Below are 24,163 nucleotides of genomic sequence, written 5' to 3' on the forward strand. Positions count from 1 at the left end.
AAATAAATTATTACTTTGGTGGTGTGGTGTGAAAAAAAGTGTAAACTTGTCTGTGTTCTTTTCAACGGGACTTGATGGGGCCCATAGTCAGCAGACCAGCAGTGCGAATAAGGGATGGAATGAGACTTTACAACAATTCCCAACATATAGTTAGTAGTCTGTGCCGGCGCTACTATTAATAGCAGCCACCTGCAAAACTGTTGGTCGGGCAATCAGGCGGGGTTAGCGTTGCCCAATCAAAATTGAGAAAGGCCTGACAAGCGCCGGGTTTGACGAATCGCTGAGCTGTGTGTGGAGCCTCACAGCCGGGATGGGCGGTGCTTCTTTTGGCAGCGACTCCATTCAATATGGAGAACAGAAGATAGCCTGGCTCGCTCTGCATTTCGCTGCTCTCTGTCACTTTCGCTTTTTTGGACCCAAATTATGAACTCCCCCCGCGTGTATTTCAACCTACCGGACTCGGTCACGTACGTTTGACGTACATTTAAATATCGTTTGACTGTGAATCGTTCCTCGCCTACTTCATGTTATAGTTCCAAGAACACTGGCGTAGACTGTTCCAACAGCTACGGTGTAACACTTCGTAAACTACTGGTTTCCTTTTTAAAAAAACGCCGCAACATCCTCTCTGCTCTCGATATCCGGAGGACCGTTTGAACACTAAGATAGTTTCTGTGAAAACAATTCCCAAGTTGCGCGGAGCGGCGGGGTAATTGGGTGAAAGGTGACAGCGCCGTAGCCTGTGGACTCGGAGGTAAGTCGCGTGCAGCGCACGGACGTCATAACGTCAGATAGAAGTGGACAATGATGCGTTGTGTGGCCGGGCCTGGTGTCTGTTCGCGTGTAGCTGCTGACATGCACGCCGGGTGATGTGTGGTAACTTTATCTGTCCAGGCCCCAACTGTTTTAGCTGTTATCTAACAGTTGGTGTGTAACGTCAGGCTACTTGTGCGCACGAGCCTGCGCTCCATACAGTACCCGTGGAGGCCAGAGGATCCAGCTCATGCCAGTTCGGCCCTGAAAGCACATCTCTCTCCATTTCCTCCATGACAAGAATGCACAATGCGGCGAGTGTCTCCGCCTCTCTGGGGTCCATGGGACTGTTGCGTCTCTTCGGAGTGTCGTGGTCCTGGAGTCTGGCAGCAGGCCTTGGGGTTTATGTGGGCACAACAAGCTGGAAATACTTCTACATTGCAGCACGCACAGCCAAGAGGGACATCAAGTAAGTCAAATAAGTGCAAATATCGTTCTGATTCTGGAGGATGAATCAATATGATAATGTATCACCATTCTTTGACTCATACATCAGACATCTTGATGTGTAATTCGGCTACATTGTTGGTAACTAGGGCTCAATCAAAGACATTCAAGTAACACTCATACAATTGTGTCGACTAACTGATTAGTTGGTATAATCAGCTGATCTGTAACTCATTCTCTCCACAAAGACTTGCACAAATAAGAGTTTATTGGAAAAGTAATTCAACATGGGAAGAAAAAAAATTTACTGAAGAAATTGTTGTTGACTACAGTCCTCTACGTCAACTAATTGACGAAGAGGACTGTACTAATAACAAGTGCACACTAACTCAAATGTACCAGAACATCTGAAACTAGAACGGGCACTCGGTAGAGTGCATACCTTCGCATATCACAAGATTGGGCATTGAATTATGAACATGTTGGCATTAGTCGCATGCCAATTGGATAAAAATTGACCGCGCTCTGGTAAAAAGAAGATTTTGACCTTTCCATGACCTTGACCTTTGACCCAATTGATCCCAAAATCGAATGAAATGGTCCCCGGATAATAACCAATCATCCCACCAAATTTCATGCGATTCGGTTTAAAACTTTTTTTGTTATGCGAATAACACGCATACAAATAAATAAATAAATACACGGCGATCAAAACATAACCTTCCGCATTTTCAATGCGAAGGTAATGATAAGGTTTCTGCTTTGGGAATACCCCTGTGTAGTTAAATAATAAAATATTGGTTTATCTGATTTCTCTTTATTTGTGTGCATGCATGTACACATTGTCAGTATATAACTGGGAACATGTATTATTTTGTTCTTTATAATTTCACTTCAAATTGTTCCTTTTGCACTTCAGTTCTTAATTAAATAAGAAGATACTCAGTACATTTTATATGTGTCAACTATTTAATTCCCACTATCCAAAAAACAGGTTCACCATATGGTTGTCATACAGGACTCTATATGTATTGACACAGAAAACATTCTGTATATATATATATATATATATCATTATCCAGATATGAAATGACGATTGTCACGATAGAACATGTTGGCCATGTCGCCCAGCCCTTGTCCTGACCGTGCTTTCGGCTTTACACCCTTACTTAAGTCTTTTCTCTTTGTCTCCCTCCTCTGACCCTCACCAGTGGCCTCTATGTGCTCTTGAGAGTGAAGATGGCTTTGTGGCGCTACATGCGCAGTGAAAGTAACATTCCTGCCATATTCGCCCAGACAGTGAAAAGACATCCAAATAAACCAGCACTCATCTATGAGGCCACGGGGGAAACATGGACGTTCACCCAGCTGGACGAGCTGTCTAACGCGGTGGCCCACTGGGCCAGAGGTCAGGGGTGGGTCTCGGGCGACGTGGTGGCCCTCTTCATGGAAAGCAGGCCGTTACAGGTGGCGCTTTGGCTCGGCTTGGCCAAGGTTGGGGTGGAAGCTGCACTCATCAACTTCAACCTCCGCCATGATTCCCTCATGCACTGCATCGGGGCGTCAGGCTCTCGCGCTATTGTGTTCGGGGCGGAGCTTGCTGAAGGTAAGCATGTGTTCCACAGGGTAGGAAAAGTCAATCCATAAAGTAGCTTTTGATTCTGTATCAACGGAGGGTTACGCTACACAATACTGTTTCACAGTTATTTAGCACATTATTTAAACGGGCATATGACTAGGCTGTTAAAATATGCACATTTCACATTTAGTTAACATGTAGTGTGTAACAGCATGTAAAGTGGTCACCGTTGTGTCCTGTGGTGTCACACATTAATATTAATCTTGTGGTGGAGCACAAACTCTGATTATGGCTGTCTCCAGCTTGTCATGGGGTCAGGAGGACATGCTGGAGGGGATCTCATGGTTAGGAATATGCCTCATGTGCTTTTTTAAGTTAATTAATATGTTATTCTGCCACAATACAAACACTTTTTAATTAGTCTCTGTTGTGTCTGTGACTTTACTGTATCTACTGTGAGTGTTTTAATTATTTGAGCAGCATTTGATCCTCAGACGTCAGTTCACTCTGCTTTTGTCCTATTGTTGTCACTCAGGTCTGTGGGGTTTAATGTGTCAGTTGTATAGGCGTCATGGCTTCAGCAATAAAATCAAAATGAGTTTGACCTACTACAAAAGGGATCATTAAATTGAGACTTATTGTTACAGCCTATAATGACAATACTTTCACTCACAATATAAAAAATGTGTTTACAGTGCGTTCCTCTTCAAACGAGAGCTTGAGCTAACCTGACTGGTGTCCTCTCTTCCCATCTCCCTCTTGGTCCTCTTACTGATTGGCAGCCATGTTGGAAATCAGCTCCTCCAACAGCCAGGCCATGCTTCGGTTTAGTACGGGGGAGCTCAGTGCAGAACATCTGGCCCGACTGGATGCTCAACCTCTGGACCCAGTGTTGGCGTCTTCACCTAGACATCCCCCTTCCCCTTGTGTTCCCCACAAGGGCATGAACGGTGAGTATCTTATTTATGACTGAAGAGGACTTAATGTGTATGTTAATTATTAGTTTCTTTTTAAAATACCACCTTCAAAGTGTTTCCTTATTCTGGTGTTTAGTTTCTGAGCGTGATGCGGTGAATACTTGGTTGTGCAGGACTTTCAGAGTTAAGAGTCATTTTGAATTCAAGGCAGATGGACATGTTTCTGTAGAGAGCTGTCTGTCTGAATTTAAAACCATATTCCTCAATTATTTACGATAGGAAATCTGTCTCGGATGAATGAATATTAAAGTCGGCATTAAAGTGTTAGCCCAACCTATATCAAACTAGAACGGGCACTCGGTAGAGCGCATACCTTCGCATATCACAAGATTGGGCATTGAATTATGAACATGTTGGCATTAGTTGCATGCCAATTAGATAAAAATTGACCGTGCTATGGTAAAAAGAAGTTGTTGACCTATCCTTGACCTTTGACCCGATTGATCCCAAAATCTAATCAAATGGTCCCCGGATAATAACCAATCATCCCACCAAATTTCATGCGATTCAAGAAGATGTTGACCTTTTCATGACCTTGACCTTTGACCCGATCGATCCCAAAATCTAATCAAATGGTCCCCGGATAATAACCAATCATCCCACCAATTCGGTTTCAAACTTTTTTTGTTATGCGAATAACACGCATACATATAAATAAATAAATACACTGCGATCAAAACATAACCTTCAGCATTTTCAATGCAAAGGTAACCAGAGGTGTGTGTGATGCGCAAGAGAACATGAAGCATGTTGAAAACAATCACATATTTTCTGTTCTGTGATTCTTGGGGTCCACTGATGGCTCTTTAGATCTTTAACTTAATGCCCTGTTGTATTCTCTTCTCCAGACCGCCTATTTTATATTTACACCTCCGGCACCACAGGACTGCCCAAAGCTGCCATTGTGGTGCACAGTCGGTATGCCATTTAAATACATTTAAGAAAGCGTCACTTTACGAAGGTGTTCCGGTTGCTGCACAGCTCATGCTAGATGTCTGAGAACTTTTCTTTTGTTCCAGCTACTACAGAATTGCTGCGTTTGGGTATTTTGCCTTTCGCATGAGACCTGTTGACATCATCTATGACTGCCTGCCTCTCTACCACTCAGCAGGTAAATGACTGCAGGCTCAAGCTCTTGATGAATACAGTTTGAGTACCTTTTAAGTTTGCATAACCGAAGTGTTAGCTTTCTCTTCTTGCTAGGTAATATTATGGGCGTCGGTCAGTGTCTGCTCTTTGGCCTCACGGTGGTAGTGAAGAAGAAATTCTCTGCCAGCCGCTTCTGGGAAGATTGCATTAAGTACAACTGCACTGTAAGAGCTTTTGCATGGAAAACATTGACATTAAGTGCCATATTTTATGAAATCAATAACTATGAGGCATAAATTCTGAACTCTCCTCGATAACATCACTGCTCCCCTGTTGTAGATAGTGCAGTACATCGGGGAAATCTGCCGCTACTTACTATCTCAGCCGGTGCAACCGTCAGAAAAAGGCCACAAGGTTCGGCTGGCGGTGGGAAACGGGTTGCGTCCCAGTGTGTGGGAGGCCTTCACGGAGCGCTTTCGGGTGAAGCAGATTGGCGAGTTCTACGGAGCAACCGAGTGCAACTGCAGCATTGCCAACATGGATGGCAAGGTCAGCAATCACTGTGTCCCTTGTGTGCCTTCACTGGTGAGACGTGAATGTGAGTTCATGAGAATGTTGTCCCGCCAGGTGGGAGCCTGTGGATTCAACAGTCGCATTCTCCCCAACGTGTACCCAATCCGTCTGGTGAGAGTGGACGAGGACAGCATGGAGCTGGTTCGTGACAGCCGGGGGCTCTGTGTGTCTTGCCGCCCTGGTAACTAATACTGATGCTGCAATGATGCATTCACAATGCATCTCCATGTTGAGACCGTGTTAACTGAGCTGTGTCTTCAGGGGAGCCAGGACTGCTGGTGGGTCGTATCAACCAAAAGGACCCATTACGGCGTTTCGATGGCTACGCTAACCAGGATGCCACGAGGAAGAAGATAGCTCACAATGTCTTCAAGAAAAATGATTCTGCGTATCTATCAGGTTACCAATCCTGTTATTTCCGAAGATATATATTTGTATTGCTGTTAGATTTGACATAACACTCAACACAGCTTACCGTGCTCATTAAACAAAAAATAGTTCAATGAGTCTTGTATGTGTTAGAAATATAGAAAGCCTAAACAATAAAGGCAATGTTGGAATACCAAGCTTCCTTTGGCTGTGCTCAGTCAGGGGATGTTTTCTGATGGTTTAGCCATACTTTGGCCAGACATGGGCTTTTTGACACTGTTGTTCATTATTTTGCTGTCCATATGTCTCCCATAGGAGACGTGTTGGTGATGGATGACATGGGCTACATGTACTTCCGTGACCGCAGTGGAGACACGTTCCGCTGGCGAGGAGAGAATGTCTCGACCACCGAGGTGGAAGGTATACTCAGCAGTCTTCTGGGTCAGACTGATGTCGCCGTGTATGGCGTGGCAGTGCCAGGTGATGGATCATTTTGTTTGCTTACTGCTTTCAACATGACTTTGTCTGAAATGCATTTGACTGTACTCACTACTTGACAAGCATTCCATCATATGTCATACCAGGTGTGGAAGGTAAGGCCGGCATGGCTGCCATTGCAGACACCACAGGGAGTTTTGACTGCATCAGTTTCTTGCAGAAAGTCCAGCAAGCTCTTCCTTCGTATGCGCGGCCGGTATTCCTGCGAATCTCCCCACATGTGGACACCACAGGTCAGTGGCAGATCAAGAGAAATATCCATGGGGTGGCAAGGAGACTTTAAAATATATATATATATATATTAAAATCTCCTTGCCATATATGTCATTGGGTAGCAAGAGGGTGACAAGGAGACTTAATATAATCATATATATATATCTTAATCCATATATACATAAGTTTCCATGCCACCCGTGTGCTACTCCATGAAGATATATATATATATATATATATACACTACCGTTCAAAAGTTTGGGGTCATCCAGACAATTTCGTGTCTTCCATGAAAACTCACTTTTATTTATCAAATGAATTGAAAATTGAATAGAAAATATAGGTGGGGGGTGAGTTTTTCTCGTGATAGTGTGCTCACCTGTGTGCGCGGATGTGTCAGCGTGTAACACGGCAGAGCGATGCGCGTTATGGGAGCGGCGGCGCTGGGCTTAGCCCAGAGGAGTGAAGCAGCGAAATGTGTAGACATAGAAACACTCAAGACAGCAGCTTGCTGTTACGTGCACCTGCTGCCAGACTGACTCCGCTTTTTTGGGTGAATGACGTCACGTGCGACCTGGAGGTGTTAACCACTTGTGTGCCAAATCATTTTTTTTATTTTTATGAACATTCGGGGCTAATTAAAAAACATCCGGGGCTTTAGGGACGCCACTGAGTCTCACGCTCAATGCGTGACACTTGAGAGCCCTGAGAATGTTTAATATTAATTATTACACCATTAGACCGCCATTACATCTTTCCTCTCGCGCACCCCCTAGAGACAGCTCACGCACCCCCAGGGGTGCGCGCACCACACTTTGGGAATCCCTGTTCTAAGGCGATTAGCAAACACAATGTACCATTAGAACACTGGAGTGATAGTTGATGGAAATGGGCCTCTATACACCTCTGGAGATATTTCATTAGAAACCAGACACTTCCACCTAGAATAGTCATTTACCACATTAACAATGTATAGTGTGTATTTTTGATTAATGTTATATTTATTGAAAAAACAGTGCTTTTCTTTGAAAAATAAAGACATTTCTAAGTGACCCCAAACTTTTGTACGGTAGTGTATATATATTCAGGGGGTAGCATGAGGGTGGCATGGAAACTTATGTGTGTATATATATCAATAGAATTTGATTGACAGTCTTTGGCACAAGAGTGAGCCATTGAAATAGAAATACAAAAATATCGAATTAGAAATAGATTATAATCTTATTTAAGAAATAAGTACTTGTTTTATTTCCAAATATATGTACGTCATTGAACATATGCCTATCTCTTGGAGGGGTTTTAAACTGGGAGCTTATGTATGTTGCTTTGATCCTAAATGTGGGCATGTTTGTCGGCAGAGAGCCGTTTGAGAGGTTTGGTTTGGCTGCAGGCCATCAGCAGACACCCGTAAGCACTAGGGTTGGGTACCGAAACCCGGTGCCAATATGGTACCGGTTCCAATACAACCGGTATTACCCGGACCGAAACGCAACGCACATTTCGGTGCTTCTTTCCGGTGCCTGAGCCGATTGAAATTGAAAAAAACTATTGTTGTGAACTTCTCTGGTGACTCCGCCCTGTCAGCAGGTTGCGATAGCCTATCATATTTAACTCTGACAGCGGAGGCATGCGCCGTGTGTGACTAGTGAACCCGTGTGGAGCACACCAGCGTCAGGCTGGACGCGACGGGGAGACGTCACCGGTCCCCCTGAACACGTGGAGACCGATGATGACGAGCAGCCTGAACTCAGATTAGTACCGTATCGTTGATTGCAAGTCTTGCATTCATAAAAGTAGGCCAAGAAATAATAAATGAGCCATTATAACCATGCTTAAGCTAGCTCGTAGCTTGCGCTAGCTCGTAGCTAGCGCAAGCTACGAGCTACGAGCGTGACAGTCTGCTAGCAGATGTGTTGATGTACAGCGATCCCGGCTTTATACCCGGTGTTACCGGGAATATAATGACGGAGGAATAAAGACCGTGTTGCATCACTTTGTTTCAGTGTACCTCTCGCTGTCAGAAGCAAAACTTTTTTTGTCACGTGTCATCTTCAGTACCTCTGATTGGTTGTTCTCTGCCCATCAAAACAGTGACAGGATTAACCCTATAAAGTCTGCACATGACTACATATCACATCATATAATGGAGAACATATATTGTTATTGTTAACAGTCTGATATCCGTTGTTTGTCAGTGCTCCATGATAATGGCTTCTACAGGGAATATGGCCGAAGAGGTTTTTAATGTCCTCATTGTGCGTAAAAAAAAAAAAAGTATCGGTTTAGGCACCGGTATCGGAAAAAACCCAAACGATACCCATCCCTAGTAAGCACCAGTGAATATTTATTCAGGTTGAAGCCGTCCCTCATACAATCAAACAGGAGTTACTGCTTCACCGTTTTGATTAGTTCTCTACTTCTAGCAGTAGACGTTGGCAACCCTACACACACATTTAGCAGGAAAAAGGCCATCAACAAGTTGCTTTGTGCAGCCAAGACCGGGAGGGGCCGTACAGAAAAACAACCATCAGTGGGTGACGTCTCGGTGACTACGTCCAATTCTTATGTCAAGTCTATGGCTGTAACCCAGTGTAACCAGCTGTGGAGTCTAGGGGCGTCATCTCTTGCTGCTTTCAATTGCCCTCGGACATTGGAGTTTTGCTTTTTTAAATTCGTTCACCCACAACTTTTCATATATATATTTTTTTGTAATTGGATTACCTGTAACTGGCGGCCATCGGTGCACTTACCTGATTCCTCCCGAGTTCATAAAAAAATGTTCACCATCACTGATCAAGAATATTAATCTAATTTATGTTTCCTCACATTCCTGCTTAGGTACATTTAAAATCCAGAAAACCAGGCTGCAGAGGGAGGAATACGACCCACGTCTCACCACTGACCAGATCTACTTTCTGAACAGCAGAGCTGCGCGTTATGAGGCAGTAGATGAGGAGCTATACAATGCTATAGCGGAGGGCAGAATGTCTCTATGACATGGAGGCCGGAGCGAGGCAGTCATGGGGTCTTAGTTGAGGAGATGCTCTAGAGAGAGGATAACCTATGTAATTGCTGGTGTCAGGATCATGCAGTGTTGGTTCATCACTTGCCTGGATTTAACCTTCCAGAGAACAAAGGTAGAGGACTACTTGCATAGAATTACATGGGAAATTGTTACAGATGTGGTTTTAACACTCAGTAACACACCAGGACATAATATGAAGGCATTTATTCCCTTTAATAACTTTTTATTATTAAATGAACACCTCAAGAATACATTCAACATCACTGCACATCGAGTGGGCATCTCCCACAACAACCCAATTGAAGTAGGATACATGTTACAACATTGAGCTTAGGACAGAAAGGCGTCGCATCAAGTGAAACTCTGTTACAGGGTATATTCTCATTTATGAAAGTCTTTGTAAATTTAGGCAATACTTGAGTGTGACGCTATGGAGTTACTGATGTGTGGTTGGATGAGGCTGAAAGACCAGACTCCAGCATGCAGTACTAGATAAAACACTAATAGTCTCTCTTGTGATACAATGATAAATTAATCTCACTTTTCATGTTTGAAACTCTGTACAACACTGGCACACTTTAGCAAACACACAAAATTTGTTTCTGTTTGTGCCTTATATGAAACGGCAGATATGTTTCATTTTGTTATGCTTCTCATGGAGAGGAGCTCAAAAGATTGAAATCACTGTAGTGATTGTGTGTCATGTAAAGCCGAGTCACCCGAGGTGACTCATGTTATGTAACAAAATCTTATCAGTGTAGTAATATATTGGTGTTACATCGATTTTCAATTTCAGATCTCACAGACTACTATTTTTTTGGTTGTAACTCAAATTAAATATTTAAAAACATGTCTGTTTGTTTCATGTCATTCGTGGTTTTGTCATGTCGTGCTGCAAGTCACGACAATCAGATCGAACCTCCACAAGCTGGAGCAACACCTCAGATCATTTTAATGCGTACAATGTTTGGCAATATGTCTCCAGAGTGAATTAGTCTACTGACAAGGATATCCTCGCGGGCAGGATTTTCAGTGGGTGCTCTTTGCAGGCAGAGCAAAAGTAGGGAAAGGCTCTGGGCGTGATGACCTCTTTGAAGGCGTAGAGAGGCGTTCTCTCTCTGGGGTCGTAAAAGGTCACTTTGCCTCGGTCCATGTCTAAAACTATGCGTATCACTTCTGGCGTCTTGGTCATGTTCAGAGGCTCCCATGGTGCCGTGCAGGCCTTGTGCTCTCTGTTGCGAAACCGCACCGTCCAGAATCCCTCCGCCGGCGTCAGTACGTGCTTGCCCTTCCTGTTGATGGAGTCGCTGGCTACTCCCACCACCCAGTAGGTGTTGTCCTTTACCTCCACATCCCAGCTGTGGCGTCCAGAGGTGTAGCCCTCAGCGGCCAGCATCTCGGCGCTTATGTCGAAGCGCTCTGGGTTGTCTGGCAGCTTGAAAATCTGGGTGGAGTTCTGCACGACGGTGAGGTTCTCCGAGAGGATGAAGCAGCTCGCCGCTGTGTTCGGATCCAGAATCACAGGATCTGGAGAGAAAATACAAGGTGGGAGTTATGAATGTGTGGGGGTGAAAGAGCTGGTTGATGAAACATGGCTAGTTATTGTTTGAGGAACTCACTGTATTTAATTATGCGCTTCATCTTCTCCCACACTTTATATTTCAGAGAGCCCAAGTGATTGGCCACATCAATCAGAGCACCAGCAATTTGTGGATCAATAGAAGTTCGCCAAGTTCTGAAAAGATACTCAAGTTGTTAGTTGTTGATAATTGTGTCTGTAAATCTTAATTACCCTAAAATAGTCTTAGCTGGATCCAATAAGTTAATGTAACACTTACTTCCTTATTGTTTCCTTATAATTCTGAAAACAAAATGTAGGAGAGCAACTTAAAACCACTTTGGGTTACAATTTACTTTTCAAATGGTCTGAAGTAATGTTCTTATCTACCTTAAGAAATGGGATATCTTGAGATTTCATCTCCTGTTCCACTAATTTGATGGTGTTTGAGAGAGCTACAATTTCATTTTTCATCTCCTCAAACCTCTGGTTAACCATCAGATTCTTCTGCTCCTCTTCGGCCTTTAAAGCTGAAAGTCTGGCAGCCTCCTGCTCCTTCAGGAAAAGGTGAAGTGCTTCAAATTCTTCTCTGATCTGAGTTGCCGTATGTTTAGCCTGGTTCTGGAGAGAGAGACCGGATTGATGGGTAATCATTGCCTCCGGATCTCGGCCCTCTAGTACGTTGACACTAATATTATGTACTCATGGAACTGACAGTACCTTGACATGTTCGGCCATTTCCTCACAGGCCAAGTTCGACTTCTTGTACAGTTGCAACTTCTCTTTTAAAGCCAGCAGCGCGCTCTTCAGTTCCTCCTAAAAAGTCAGTGACAGGGCATCGACACATTAAAACAAGGTCGTCTGGCCGACCGCCCAGCTGTCAGCCCAATGTGGAGCTTTCAGCTGCCACCTAGTCTTCCATGGCAGCATTAAACGCAAAGCTGCACAATACATCAAGTTAAAGGGGCAAATCCATAGAAAAGGATCCAATGTTTAATGTAACATTAGAAAATTCACCTCATGCAACTTTGGATCAAGACCGGGAAACAATATTTTTGTTCTGTTATCGGGAGGGCATTAGTAGAATGAATGGTCACAGAAACCTTGTGGGAATCAAGTTTCAGTCGTCTCTGGATGCCCATTGGCAACCAGAAATATACATCTATTATTAGAACGTCAATAAAGTCTGGCAACTACCTCTGAACATATCAGGCTCAGAGAAGCATAAAGGTAGTATCTAAATAGAACTAAATAAAAATAAATAGAAAAATTCCAAATAAGTGAAGTACCACTTCTTCTATTTGGTGAGTAATGGAGATCCATTGAGATTTCCTTTGCAAAACAATCAGTTAAGCGAATCAATCATTGTGCCTTGTCAGCCACAATATTGTGGGTATTGTTATATTGTTGACTTTAGATACTATGAAGACAGACATAAAATGTAGCATCCAAATAACTAAACAGGTATTTTAATAGAGGTTTCATCATCGTTGATTCCAGCTGCTATCGTCAGTAAAACAGAGGAACAAGGAACATAGCCGATGCTGAAGATATGCAGAATCTGCCACATATTTGAAATGCTGGGGTGACCAGCCTTGTAACTTTACCTTACCTTACAGTCATGAGCACCTTCCCCAATGGGATAGAGCCTGTGGCCAGTGTGTGCTGCTGCCTTTCCACATAAACCACAGATTGGCTCCAGGTCCTCCAGGCAGAACAATGTGAGCTTTTCCCCGTGCTCCTGACACGCCTCTGGGTCATTCTGGCGCCTGTCCGCCTTGAAGGATTCACAGGACTTCTCCAGCGCAGTGCTCATCACGATTTGATCCGTGGAGGAACGGCGGCAGCACAGAGGACAGCTGAGTGAATCTCCACCTCCTAGTGTCTCCCAGCTGTCTTATAGACAAGCTTTACAGAATCTGAGTCTGCAAGTGAGCACCACTGGCTGACTGGGAATATGTCCACAAATTTGGACAGGAAAGGTCATCCACAAAATGAGCACGTCTGGTGGCCATTTGTCTTTAATGAGACGGCAGGATTCGAGGCTCCTCCCATGTCTCTGGAAGGTTACCTCATCTTGACCTTAGAAACAAGTGTTGATACCTCGGCTACTAAAAGCATATCCCGTGTTATGCTGTGTTGTGTTGAGCATGCACATCTCGCCTTCTTGATTAAACACAACACACCTCAAAGGGAGAAAAAAAGAATTTAGGGGGCTGTATCCAGGCAGATCGGAGCGAAGAGTACACAGACTAACCCAATGTTGACAGCAGAGTGTGGTGTGCTATATATCACCTCTAAGTTATTTGGGAAGTATGTTAAACGACCTTTCACAGTCTAATGGAAGAGTTTGCGGCGAAACGACATCCAAAAGAAGACTGGCGAGGATATGAATAGACGTATGTCAACGATTTGGAATGAAGTTATGTAGGTAAAAGAAATGTCCCCCTGTTGACCATTGGAATCTTTTCACGGCCAAGTTTAGCTCTAAGCAAAAGCTTTTTAGGAATTAAAACAGGGCTGTTTGTTAGGTTTTATCTTAGGGCAAATAGAGGGTATTTCAGAACAAGATGTTCACACAATTGCATGGTCTTAAAGGTTCGTTTAAAAGGATGTAACAGTAAACTGACCTTGCGTGGACTGTAATCCAGTATTTTGTTATGGGTATTAGTTTGAGAATGAGTGCTGCAGTGCCAAAAATAGGGTAAGAGTGTGTTTATAGAGATAGAAGGGGAACACTATCCTGCTAATTTAAAAATGGTGTGTAGACCAGTGCTGCTTCAACTCTTACATTTAAGACACTGTATGGAAGCTATGACATCTCAACTTTAAAACATGCAGGTAGGACAGTTATTTTATTAATGTTTGACTTTATTTGTTTTAAATTTCAGCAGAGAGAGAGAGCAAGAGGGGGGGGGCAAGCAAGGATTCAACTCATGGTCCAACCAAAGAAGAAGCCATGGGTACTGGAACAAGCCTTTTGTTGTGATTATTGTGTGGTATTGGATGTGCTCCTATATCGTTGATGTTGTCATGTACTTTCTTGTTTGAATTAATTTCTTGGATTGAAATTGTTTATTTACATTTTTGTATAACTTTTGCTTTTTGTGTTTTGAAGGTTTTCAACCTGATGAACCAACCAGCCAACAACTAACGAAGAAGGGAATAGTAAGTATTGAGCTGTGTTGGAAAGAGTCCGGTGCGTCCTCTGGGGTTCATGTCCCAGGCCATTTCAAGTTTGGCAGGAGTTGGAGAAATAACCGAGGAACTTTGCATTCTCTTTTATTTTTCATATTCCTTTCCTCACTTAGCGTTTAACTCACTTCCTTTCATCTCCTTTCCTCATCCCTGATTGGCTCTTGTTTTCACCCTTTGTCACCCTTTAGCTGTTAACCTGATCACTTCTTTTTTATATATTCACTCTCACACTGTTTTTCACCTTTTGCATGAGGTGGAAGTTTTGGAAAGGGGAGTTTATACTCTTTAGGACTTGTCCAATGTCGTTAACTAATAACTTTATTTATCCTTATTTATTTAAGATATGAGAGTAATTTGACTTGTGTAAAGTTCTGATCTTGTATTTGTTTGCTTCAGATACACCAGCCCCTGTGTGTCTTCTGTTTGCGGAATGTTTTTTTAGTTGTGTAGATAATGTATGCATTCTGATCCAATGCCCACAAAGATGGTGAGCTTTTCATTTTGAACCTCCTAATTGACAGATGCATTAGCTACTTGAGGCAGCCCGAGTGGTTGTGGCTTTGCATTTGGTCACTGGAAAGATATGTCTTCTCTTATTTTAAGTCCAGTTTACGGGTTTAAATATTTCATAACAATTTCCATAATGCCATTTTTTTATATGGTAAAAAAAAAAGCTGTTCTGGTTACAGTAGATGAATTAGTAGCTGTTTTAATGTTGTAAAATGTTTCAGCTTTGATCTTAAAATCTAGTCATTTGTTGAATTGGTTATTAAACTGAATAGTTTAATTGGGAAAAGACAGATGGCTTTATTTTTTTTCTTTGGATTTACACATTGGTGCCAACCTTTCTTACAGAGGCAAACAAAGAAATAATGAGGCTGACAGTCTTAGTTCTACAGTTCACTGAGCCAATGGGAGGTAGCAGAGTCCTTAGTGGTGAAACTAGTTTTCTGTGACATGTTTTGGTACTGGTTTTTCTAGTTCTATATTTAAATTACCATGCAACTTGGAATAATCGGTGTACACTAATGATCATTCCTCATGTTTAAGTATTCCACGCATCGTGAACTTAAAAAAAAAAAAAAATTGACGAATATTCTTTTTCAGCTTACCTTATGATCTTTAAATGCCTCCTTTATGGAATACACTGTGTGATTCATATGCAGGCCTGTCGTGTGGCACACGGGGGACAGAGGGGACACTCTTCAATTCCATGTCGTATCCAGAAGTGCTCCAAACAACAGTTGCAAAAGCTCTGGTCACAAGCGATGCAGCCGAGGACCACTGAAGCCAGGAAGGTTTCCCCACACACGGCGCAGCAGGAATCGTCCACAGCCAGACTTGAGACACCACCCTCCATCTGTGAAACCGCATGCAGCCCTGATAGGGTCTCTGCAGTGAAACCTATATTCCCTCTTAAAGTACAGTATGTACCATTGGTGTTTAACTGCATATGGTCCTGCTGCTGGAGGGAGGGAGGGAGACTCCTCGTGTTTCATCATAACACAACATGTTTCAAACCATGCTTCTAAAATACTGGATAACTATGCAGGAACTATTGTAAAGTTGTATATATATTTTAATATTTTAGTTTAACCTAAGCTGTGTCCTTAAGTGAAAGGGTGATTTGCAGTAACTAACTGCATTTGGGGGGGGGGGGGTGGGGGGAGTTTGAAATACAATTCCTTTTTAATTTAAATATCTACACTTTATAATTTTGCATGGCCTATTTTATTGTTTAAAATGCATTTAAACTGTCATTTTAAAGCAGATCCTCTTGAATGCAATTCAATGTGAATGTTAATTTTCCTTCATTCAGACCTGTGTGTTACCAGTTATAGAAACCTACAGGCAAAGTTAACGGATTCCGCTTACTCAATTTAAAGTGAAATTGATTTAATAATGACCTTTTGGAGGCAGATGTATAATAGGTCTTATGCAAAATATTGATGAGACCTTTTTCAAAAAGCTGCAGGATGTAACACCGATAGGAAAAAGACCATTAGTGGAACCACTAATGGGTTTGTTACTTGCTTCTGCCCTTACCTGTGTTTAACTGCTACTTCTGACAAGTTTTGTATATGGATGAGGGGAGAAAATACATCTTTAATCACAGGGTGTACTTTATTGAATTTTACACAGCAACAACAGTGTACATCTATTAAAGACAAACTGTACAAGATAATATATATAATTACCGTATAATAAAGAAATTGAATTAAAAGATGGTGTGCACAGTGACATTTCTGATCAGCTGACAAAGAAATGAGACGCAAGAACATGGTCCTACTCAGAATGAATGCTAGAGTTCACTCATCCATTGCTTCCCAAGATTAAAATCTCCCGGGAAAATACGTTACACGAGAACTTTTTCTGACTCACGAGATTAAGGCAACCCTGAACACTCGCTCTATTCAGATTGCTCATGATGCATCATGAAAATACCGTGGTTCACATGGACATTAAATGACAGTATGCTATTTACCCTGAAATGTGTCAGACTCACTTAGAGCACTGTGGACATTTAACTGGAAGAAGTCTTAGCTGCTGTCCGGACATGATGGAAACTCAGGATATGGACATTTTATCACCCCCACCAGTTGTGATGTACGAGATGGTACATTCCACTCCACATCTTCACAGAAAGTAATAGCTTTTCATTAGCGTGTGTACAGTCTGTAGTGTAATAAATGGGTTTTGTTTCAAATATCTTTTCCCCCGTATCTTACATAACATTCTCAATTTACAAACATCATTGCTTTTTCTATATCCAGTGCTCTGATGAGACCGTTTCTAATCGCGTTTAATACTTTTTGGCTTCCACATTAACTTAATCTTTCCCAGTTCAACTCCATATAGACAGCAACAACCACTCTCGCCGTCCTCACGGACCATTGGTAACCATGGTAACGTCACATCAGCTTCCTGTCGGGGTGATCAGAGGCACGTCCAGAGCGCTGGTGTCGGACCTCCAGGTGTTTGCTCTGAACACGGTCGAAATGCTGGAGCAGCTCATTGTAATCCACCTGAGAGTGAGAGGCACGTTTGGAGACTTGCCGCTTCGTGTCCATGTACTTGGACTCGTCCACAGTCCTCATGAGCTCTGGGTTGGGGACACAGCGCAGGCGGTGGGAGAGCAGCTGGAAGGCCTGGCTCTGTGGCAGCAGCATCAGCAGGCCATACAGAGCCTTGATCAGGTAGGGGTTGTTCTCCACATCGAGCAGCTGCAGGCGCAGGTAGGTGAAGATGGGGCTTTCGATGAGCTGTACCAGCTTGTCGACCTCCATCAGGAAGTCTACCGTCACCTCCAGATCTCCGAACTTCTGGATGAGGTCGTAGGCGTGTCTGTAGTTCTGCGTGAGGAAACAGAGCGACACGGTGGCCACGGGGTTGTGGCACCAGGAGCGATACAGGCAGCAAAACAGAGCACAGTTCTCCTGAGTGCGCAGGTCCTTCAGCTGGTTGCGTAACTGGAAGAGCTCCGCCGAGGTGAGCAGGATGGTGTTGAGCGTCTGAACCATGGTGGAGGCAAATTTGAGGTCCTCTTCCTTCAGCAAGATGTCAGCCATGGAGTGGAAGATATTCTCGGCGTGAAGCAACAGACAGAGTTGCCTGATGACGAAAGCTCCTCTGTTCTCCAGCAGCTTTCTCTCCAGACTGAAGCGTTTCAGCAGGTTGATCATGAACTTGTAGAAATAAGAGTTCATGCTGGGAGTGGACGGGAACGAGTCCACTGTCTTGGCGCCGTCTGGGACCTTGAGCTCCAGTTTGTTGTCGGCGCTGTCGCAGGAGCCGACTTGGTCCGTTTGGCCGGCAGGGGACGACGCGATCTCGGCCAGCACCTCCAGATCTTTCAGGATCACCTCGTCCGACTCGTCCGACAGTGTCTTCAGCAGCATGGGGAACAGGCCGTCTGTGTGGCGGAACATTTTGCGTGGCGTCTTGATGTAGAGGTGGTAGAGCCATTTGAGCACAGCTATGCGGGTCATCATGCCAGTTGAGTGGTCGTGGAGGTGCCGGTCCAACACCTGAACAATGCCGTCCAGGTCCAGAGTCACCTGAGGCCTGTCGGCACTGGCTGGAGTGAAAAAGCTGATATTACTGAAACCAACCGATTCCTGTGATGCATTCAGCATGTCATTGCTGTCTGCCTCCGTCTTAGGCTGGCCAGCTTCCCTGGATGGCGACCCTGTACTTCCACTTTTTTCCTCATCCTCTTCCTCATCATCCTCCGGAGTCACCAGTTTCATCAGACTGTGATTACAGGCGCTGGCTGCTTCCTTGGTATACTTCTTCCGGTCATCGTAGGAAAGGCAGGGCAGCACCGCAGTTAGGATGCCAGAGGAATAGGGGAGAACAACTCGGCCTGCCAGCTGGATAAACTCTCTCATCCAGGTCATAGCCGTCAGCTGGATCAGGTCATTTGTGGGTTTCGTTTCATCTGCAACCTGGCAGTGGATGACCAGGATGTTGGCCATCTCAGCAAATTTCACACTGGAGGGGGTCTTCTTAATCTCCTTCAGAAACTCTCCAAGCACCACCTCACAGGTTCTTCGGATCTCCTTGCTGTTGTCTCCCAGGATCTGGAAGAGCCCATCCAGGATCTCAGGGAGGTAGTCCAACAGGTTGATGTCTGGCACAGACTCCAGAACGTGGATCCAGGAAATAATAAACTGCCGAGCATATTGATTATTGGAGTAGATCCTCTCCCTGAGCAGAGGGACAAACGCCACCAAGTCAAACTTATTACTTTCTGTCACAATGTCTTTCAGCAGTCGGTCCAGCAGTTCAGATCCGCTTTTCACGTTGGGGTCTGGGTCTGCTGCAAGCTTGCTGAGACCATCGAAGAGCAGGTTGAAGTGGGGCAGCACAGCCCCCCTGGCCACCTTGACTATATTATAGAGGGCCTCGCAGGCATAGTAGCGCAAACGGCTGTCTGAGTCGTTGAAGCACGTGAGCACAGGCTCAATAAGCTCCTTCAGATACAGACCGGAGTCCTTGCCGAGGGCGATGGAGCACGCTGCCAGTCCGATGAGACCCCCCTTCCGGCTGTGGGGGTGCTGGGACAGCGCAAACTCCGAGGCCAGGATCAGGATAACATGTCTGATTTGAGTGGAGTTGTTCTGAGCCACGAACTCCCGCACCAGTTTCTCTATCTCTAGGGCTGCGACTTTCCTCTTCTCGTACAGCTTATCATTCAGAGCCCGGACGATGTTGGGCGTCAGAGGAGCAAAGTCCTTTTCCGAGTTCATGTTCGGAGCCGCGGTTGCACCGGATCCCGTCTCCTGAAAGCTGCGTTAAATCTCGAGGAAAGCAGTCTGCATGTACGATCCTTTAGTGGAGAAAACACATCTGGTTTTTTCTGGCGAACCAGGAAGCCTTGTAATAACGAGCAGCTGACCGGTTGCTTCCGCCGGAAACGCGTCACTGTTGCGACTGTTATTTAGGTCCCCGCTCTACGAGTAGCGCGCGCTCAAACTGACTTCTTCGGTGGTGGCTTCATAAATCTTCTCCACCGCGCGTTCCGTTCCGTATCGGTTGAAGACGCTCGTGCCGGGCCTGCAGCAGTGATGGCGAGCCGCCGCTCTTTGCACGCGCAGCTGGCCATCGTCATGGAGACCATGGCCAGGTCCGCCCTGAGTCGAGTCTGCGAGCTGGTGGACGAAGACGTGGCCGAGCTCCGGCTCAGCTTGTCGCAGGTCCTGGTGGCTAATTCCGCTCTGGCTGAGAAAGTGAACAGTCTGGAGTGCGAGTTGACGACCGTGAGAAGCGACGCTCCGGGTTAGTGTAAAAGTTATCGCGGCGAGGGTGTTCAAACTGTCTGCCACAGAGACGGGGACACTCATGGTACTTGTGTTTCACGGTGACGGTAGCAGATGATTTGAAAAAGTGGTCTGCATTGTTTGTGGGTTTACTAATGTGTACCTGTTTTTTTAATTTTTTTATTGTTTGACCTCTCCCCAGTGTCTGGGTCGCCCTCCATTGAGGGGATCTTTGGAAAAGATTGGGCTATGGATCTGTGGAAAGACAGAGACTCACACAACCTGGAGAAACACTCCCCACCACAGTCCTCTGAGGAGGTTAGATGATTGTTTACAGAACTATAATGATGTGTGACCTTGAGCAATAAACATCTGTTTTTACAGGATTCCATCATGCAGTACTTCAGAAGTCTGAATTATTATTATTCAGGTTTGAATGTGAAGTATTAACTCTCCAGAATACATAAATACATATCTATGTTCTTAATCAGGCATGAGAATCCCTCACCTTTCGGCGAAATTCGCCGTTTTGAAACCAAAATAGGTGACTGACGTGAATCGTGTAGATCCGAAGAGTTTTTGTTTTGGGGGAAGGGGGGGGGGGTCAATTGGCCGGCCGGCGTTTATGAGATTGGAGTGGGACACGGAGAAAATGTGGAGTGGTGCTTTTCGCAATAGAACATCTTTGATGGGCACGTGTCGCGTCTCGGCCAATCAGCGTCAAGATGTCTTCAGCGTTTGGTGGTTTAGGTTAGCTTGAATGTTAGCCCGCTATCTGCTGCTGTCACGCTGCACGGTGTAGCGATCCTAACAAAGTACCCGTACGTTAAGAGCGATGTGATTTAGCATATTTTTAGTATCGATACTTAATTAAAAGAGCGATCAGAGCGCACGCGCTGCTCCGTGTCGAGCTGTCTGCGCACACTACGCAGCGAGTGCCGTTAAGTGGCGGAATTTTCGGCTTTAAAAATTAAAATTAAAAAAGATGCCAGAAGTTTAAATTCAGTCTGTAAAGTTCTGTTACTGTAACTCTCCAGCTCCTCATCCTGATGAACTCTGTATCATCTGGTCAGATACAGACTAACAGTCTCATAGTGATAATCAATGCTATGATGGCTCCATGTAGTTTCATTAATATCTTGTAGGCTAATACTAATAATACTGCCATTTGTTAAGTGTTGAAAAAGTTGGTAAAAAGTGAACCATACAGATATTTTATTTATTACTATTATAGATAAATATACCAGGATCGTATTTATGGTACTGTTTTATGGTATTGTATCAGTATCATGATATTTATGGCAGGTATGGCATAGATTAGAACATACGTGTCAAACTCATGGCCCGCAGGCCAAATGTGGCCCGCCACGTCATTTTATGTGACGGCATTCTTGTGTCCTTAAGATTCACTTGTTGGTTCATAATTGACTGTAAAAGGGAATATTACTAAATAGTTGTGTTGTGCATACTGTGATATTCTGAACACTCAGGTTCAAACTGCAACATCTTTTCATTAAATACATTTGAGAAGTTAAAAATATCCCTCGATTTAGGTCTCAGCTTGTCATGCAGGGGTGATAGTGCGTCCCAAAGCCAGACCAGTGGAGAACCACTGCCCAAACCAGTGGAGAACCACTGCCCAGACCAGTGGAGAACCACTGCCCAGACCAGTGGAGAACCACTACCCAGACCAGTAGAGAACCACTACCCAGACCAGTGGAGAACCACCTGTCTCAACTGTGACAAAGATTTTAACAAAGTTAATGTAATAATGTTTGTTTGATCTTTGATAAAGTAATGTGGGTTAAAATAAATATAATTAAATTAAATAGATGTATTGTATAATATTAAATACATTTGCATATATAGTTATACATTTATATAAGTACACCTAAATAAACAAACAAATGCAAAGACAGTTATTTAACAATATGTTCTGGAGTAGTTAGAATTATACCGTGTTAGTGACAACCGGCCCTTTGAGGGCAGCCATGAGGCGGATGTGGCCCTCGGTGAAAATGAGTTTGACACCTCTGGATTAGAAGATCGTGACAACCAGGTAGAGGCAGAACAGACTCAAGGAACAGACTCGAGGCTCAGCAGAGCACAAGACTTGAAGACTTGTTCACGCCACAAAAAAAAGGAAGTTGGTTCATGAATGACTATATTATATACAATATTACTATTATTATAGGGCCCCCTGACTTGGTGTCAGAATGGAGGAACTATAGATTATCATACAACGTCCAACATCGATGTTCGTGGAAGTCACCAGCACCCCCCCCGCGCGCGCCTATCCTTCTCACCTTTTTCACCCCTGACCCGTTTTCATGCCTGCTTAATATTGCAATAAACTATTCCATACTAAAAATGAGGAATGTCTTAATCCAGGTTATGTTATACATGTAGTAATAATGTAATATTAATATCTTAGTGAACACAACACACATTTCACATCAAGGGTATCATTCAACTATTTTTATTATCACGTTTTTTGACAAATCAATATATCATAAAAGTGGAGTCGTCCTACTTCGGTCGACGTCTAATGGTTATAAAAAATGGCCGCCACAATATCCCAAAGCCCAAAATGTCAGGTTCTGTCCAACCACCAGTCCAAAATCCAAAGATAACTAATTTATTGAATTAATGAAATAATCAATTATCAAAATGACTCCCCTTAATGTTCCACCTATCGTCTACTCAACTATTCCTTTCAGCTCCAGTCCTGTAAAGCATTGCGCTAATAGAAAATGTTGCTGTTTATTGCCATTGTAACATTTTGACTTTTTTAAATTGTAGCAGTCTGTGGCGACGCTGTTAAACCAGATCACTGTGACTCAGATCAAAGAGGAGGAGGATTACGTGGAGGATGCTGTCAGCAGCTACCAGCAGGAAACCCTTAGTCCAGAAGGTACGAGAGTGAAAGAGGTTTGGCATGAGGAAATAGTTTCCGCAGTGTTTTGACTTGTTGACTTGTTGTTTTTATGCAACAGAACATGACGAAAACACAGCTGAGGAACCAGAGCGGTCACCCGGTCACTCGGCCGGTGGCAGCACTTGCGGCCTGTCATTTGATCAGGATGAAGAACCAACAAGTCAGCTGATCTCCATCAGTGACTCAGAGGAGGCCTTCAGCACTCATACCATTCCAATTGAAGAGGGGGAGGAGGAGGATGATGGGGTACAATTTGTGGAAGAAATTCAACAAATGCCGACAATGCCTGCTGAAGGTGGACCCAGCCACAACAAACACGACACATTACCTGCCAACAACTCTGAAGACAGCACTGCTCCGGATTCCCTTGACGACTTTAATACTCTTCATGTTGAAACCGCCAGACACCCAAACAAAGACAAATTCCCGTGTGAAATGTGTGGCATGACATTCTTCCACAAGGGCACTCTAACGCACCACATGAAGTGCCACAAGTCAAACTTTTGCAACATCTGTAAGCAGCAGTTCCCTCACAGGTACAAGTTTAACTCGCACACCTGCTCGTTTCGAGTTTCCGCTCGGAGACTCAGTAAATCGTGTCGGCTGTGCGGGAAGACCTTCGCAAACTTATCAGCGCTGAGGATTCACACTGTTGTCCACACAGGAGAGAAACCTCACCGGTGCTGCGTATGTGGGAAAGGGTTCACCCAGAAAGGCAATCTGAAATGTCACCTGCGCAGCCACAGCGGAGAGAAACCGTTCTGCTGTGTTAAATGTGGGAAGACATTCACGCGAAAGGTCAACCTCAAACATCATTTAATGGCACACAGAAAACAATAGCTGTATTTATCTGAAGCATCATGTGCCACTTCCCAGTAGTCTAAGAGCAGTTCATTGAAAGACTTGTGCACGCTTGTGAAGTCTAGTTTTTGTTTTCTGTCCTTACAATAAAACATGAATGTTTTTTTCTGATTAAACTTTTATTTGATAGAAGTCTCCTTTTTTAAGTTCATTGTTTTTGGACTAATCTAACCTGAAACTTGAAGAACCAGTTGGTACAGTCTTTACATATTCAACAATGCACATGTGACGGGGCTGAGGGGCATGCAGCTTTGAGTGAAGGGGGGGGGGGGGGGGGGCTCAAGATTTGATAATCCACTTATTGGGTTAGTGAGTCTGCTCGG

General features: G+C 44.1%; 4 protein-coding genes and 1 long non-coding RNA gene across 8 annotated transcripts; 3 read left to right on the top strand and 2 right to left on the bottom strand.

The window, feature by feature from the left end:
• The first annotated feature begins 347 nt into the window (after positions 1-347).
• Positions 348-10,373, top strand: slc27a1a (solute carrier family 27 member 1a). Of its 3 annotated transcripts, none has more exons than XM_056407351.1 (13): positions 348-754; positions 895-1,222; positions 2,412-2,806; positions 3,562-3,729; positions 4,605-4,674; positions 4,776-4,867; positions 4,960-5,069; positions 5,185-5,394; positions 5,473-5,599; positions 5,680-5,817; positions 6,103-6,267; positions 6,372-6,518; positions 9,337-10,373. In XM_056407351.1, the coding sequence occupies exons 2-13, from the start codon at positions 1,047-1,049 to the stop codon at positions 9,492-9,494; spliced, it is 1,956 nt and encodes a 651-aa protein (XP_056263326.1). In that variant the 5' UTR covers positions 348-754; positions 895-1,046; the 3' UTR covers positions 9,495-10,373. The 3 variants fall into 3 exon arrangements, with proteins under 3 accessions (XP_056263326.1, XP_056263327.1, XP_056263325.1); XM_056407352.1 differs by having other exon boundaries at positions 1,055-1,222; XM_056407350.1 differs by having other exon boundaries at positions 348-1,222.
• trim35-13 (tripartite motif containing 35-13) lies at positions 9,718-13,897 on the bottom strand. Of its 2 annotated transcripts, XM_056407361.1 has the most exons (6): positions 12,694-13,897; positions 11,802-11,897; positions 11,472-11,702; positions 11,362-11,384; positions 11,143-11,258; positions 9,718-11,050 (listed from the first exon to the last, which is right to left on the bottom strand). In XM_056407361.1, the coding sequence occupies exons 1-6, from the start codon at positions 12,895-12,897 to the stop codon at positions 10,515-10,517; spliced, it is 1,206 nt and encodes a 401-aa protein (XP_056263336.1). In that variant the 5' UTR covers positions 12,898-13,897; the 3' UTR covers positions 9,718-10,514. The 2 variants fall into 2 exon arrangements, with proteins under 2 accessions (XP_056263336.1, XP_056263337.1); XM_056407362.1 differs by lacking the exon at positions 11,362-11,384 and having other exon boundaries at positions 11,566-11,702; positions 12,694-13,896.
• Positions 13,898-13,938: 41 nt separating this feature from the next.
• LOC130188849 (uncharacterized) lies at positions 13,939-15,893 on the top strand. Its single transcript, XR_008830659.1, has 3 exons — positions 13,939-14,044; positions 14,200-14,249; positions 15,446-15,893. It is a non-coding gene; the product is annotated as an uncharacterized LOC130188849 (long non-coding RNA).
• A 487-nt stretch (positions 15,894-16,380) lies between these two features.
• Positions 16,381-19,670, bottom strand: vac14 (vac14 homolog (S. cerevisiae)). The gene has a single exon (XM_056407345.1). It carries the CDS (start codon positions 19,529-19,531, stop codon positions 17,192-17,194), a length of 2,340 nt encoding a protein of 779 aa, XP_056263320.1. The 5' UTR covers positions 19,532-19,670; the 3' UTR covers positions 16,381-17,191.
• An 83-nt stretch (positions 19,671-19,753) lies between these two features.
• LOC130188838 (zinc finger protein 37-like) lies at positions 19,754-23,975 on the top strand. The gene is made up of 4 exons (XM_056407360.1): positions 19,754-20,060; positions 20,244-20,359; positions 22,844-22,955; positions 23,038-23,975. Exons 1-4 carry the CDS (start codon positions 19,850-19,852, stop codon positions 23,817-23,819), a joined length of 1,221 nt encoding a protein of 406 aa, XP_056263335.1. The 5' UTR covers positions 19,754-19,849; the 3' UTR covers positions 23,820-23,975.
• The last annotated feature ends 188 nt before the right edge of the window (positions 23,976-24,163 follow it).

Source organism: Pseudoliparis swirei, chromosome 23, assembly GCF_029220125.1.
Source record: "Pseudoliparis swirei isolate HS2019 ecotype Mariana Trench chromosome 23, NWPU_hadal_v1, whole genome shotgun sequence".
Lineage (NCBI taxonomy): Eukaryota > Metazoa > Chordata > Actinopteri > Perciformes > Liparidae > Pseudoliparis > Pseudoliparis swirei.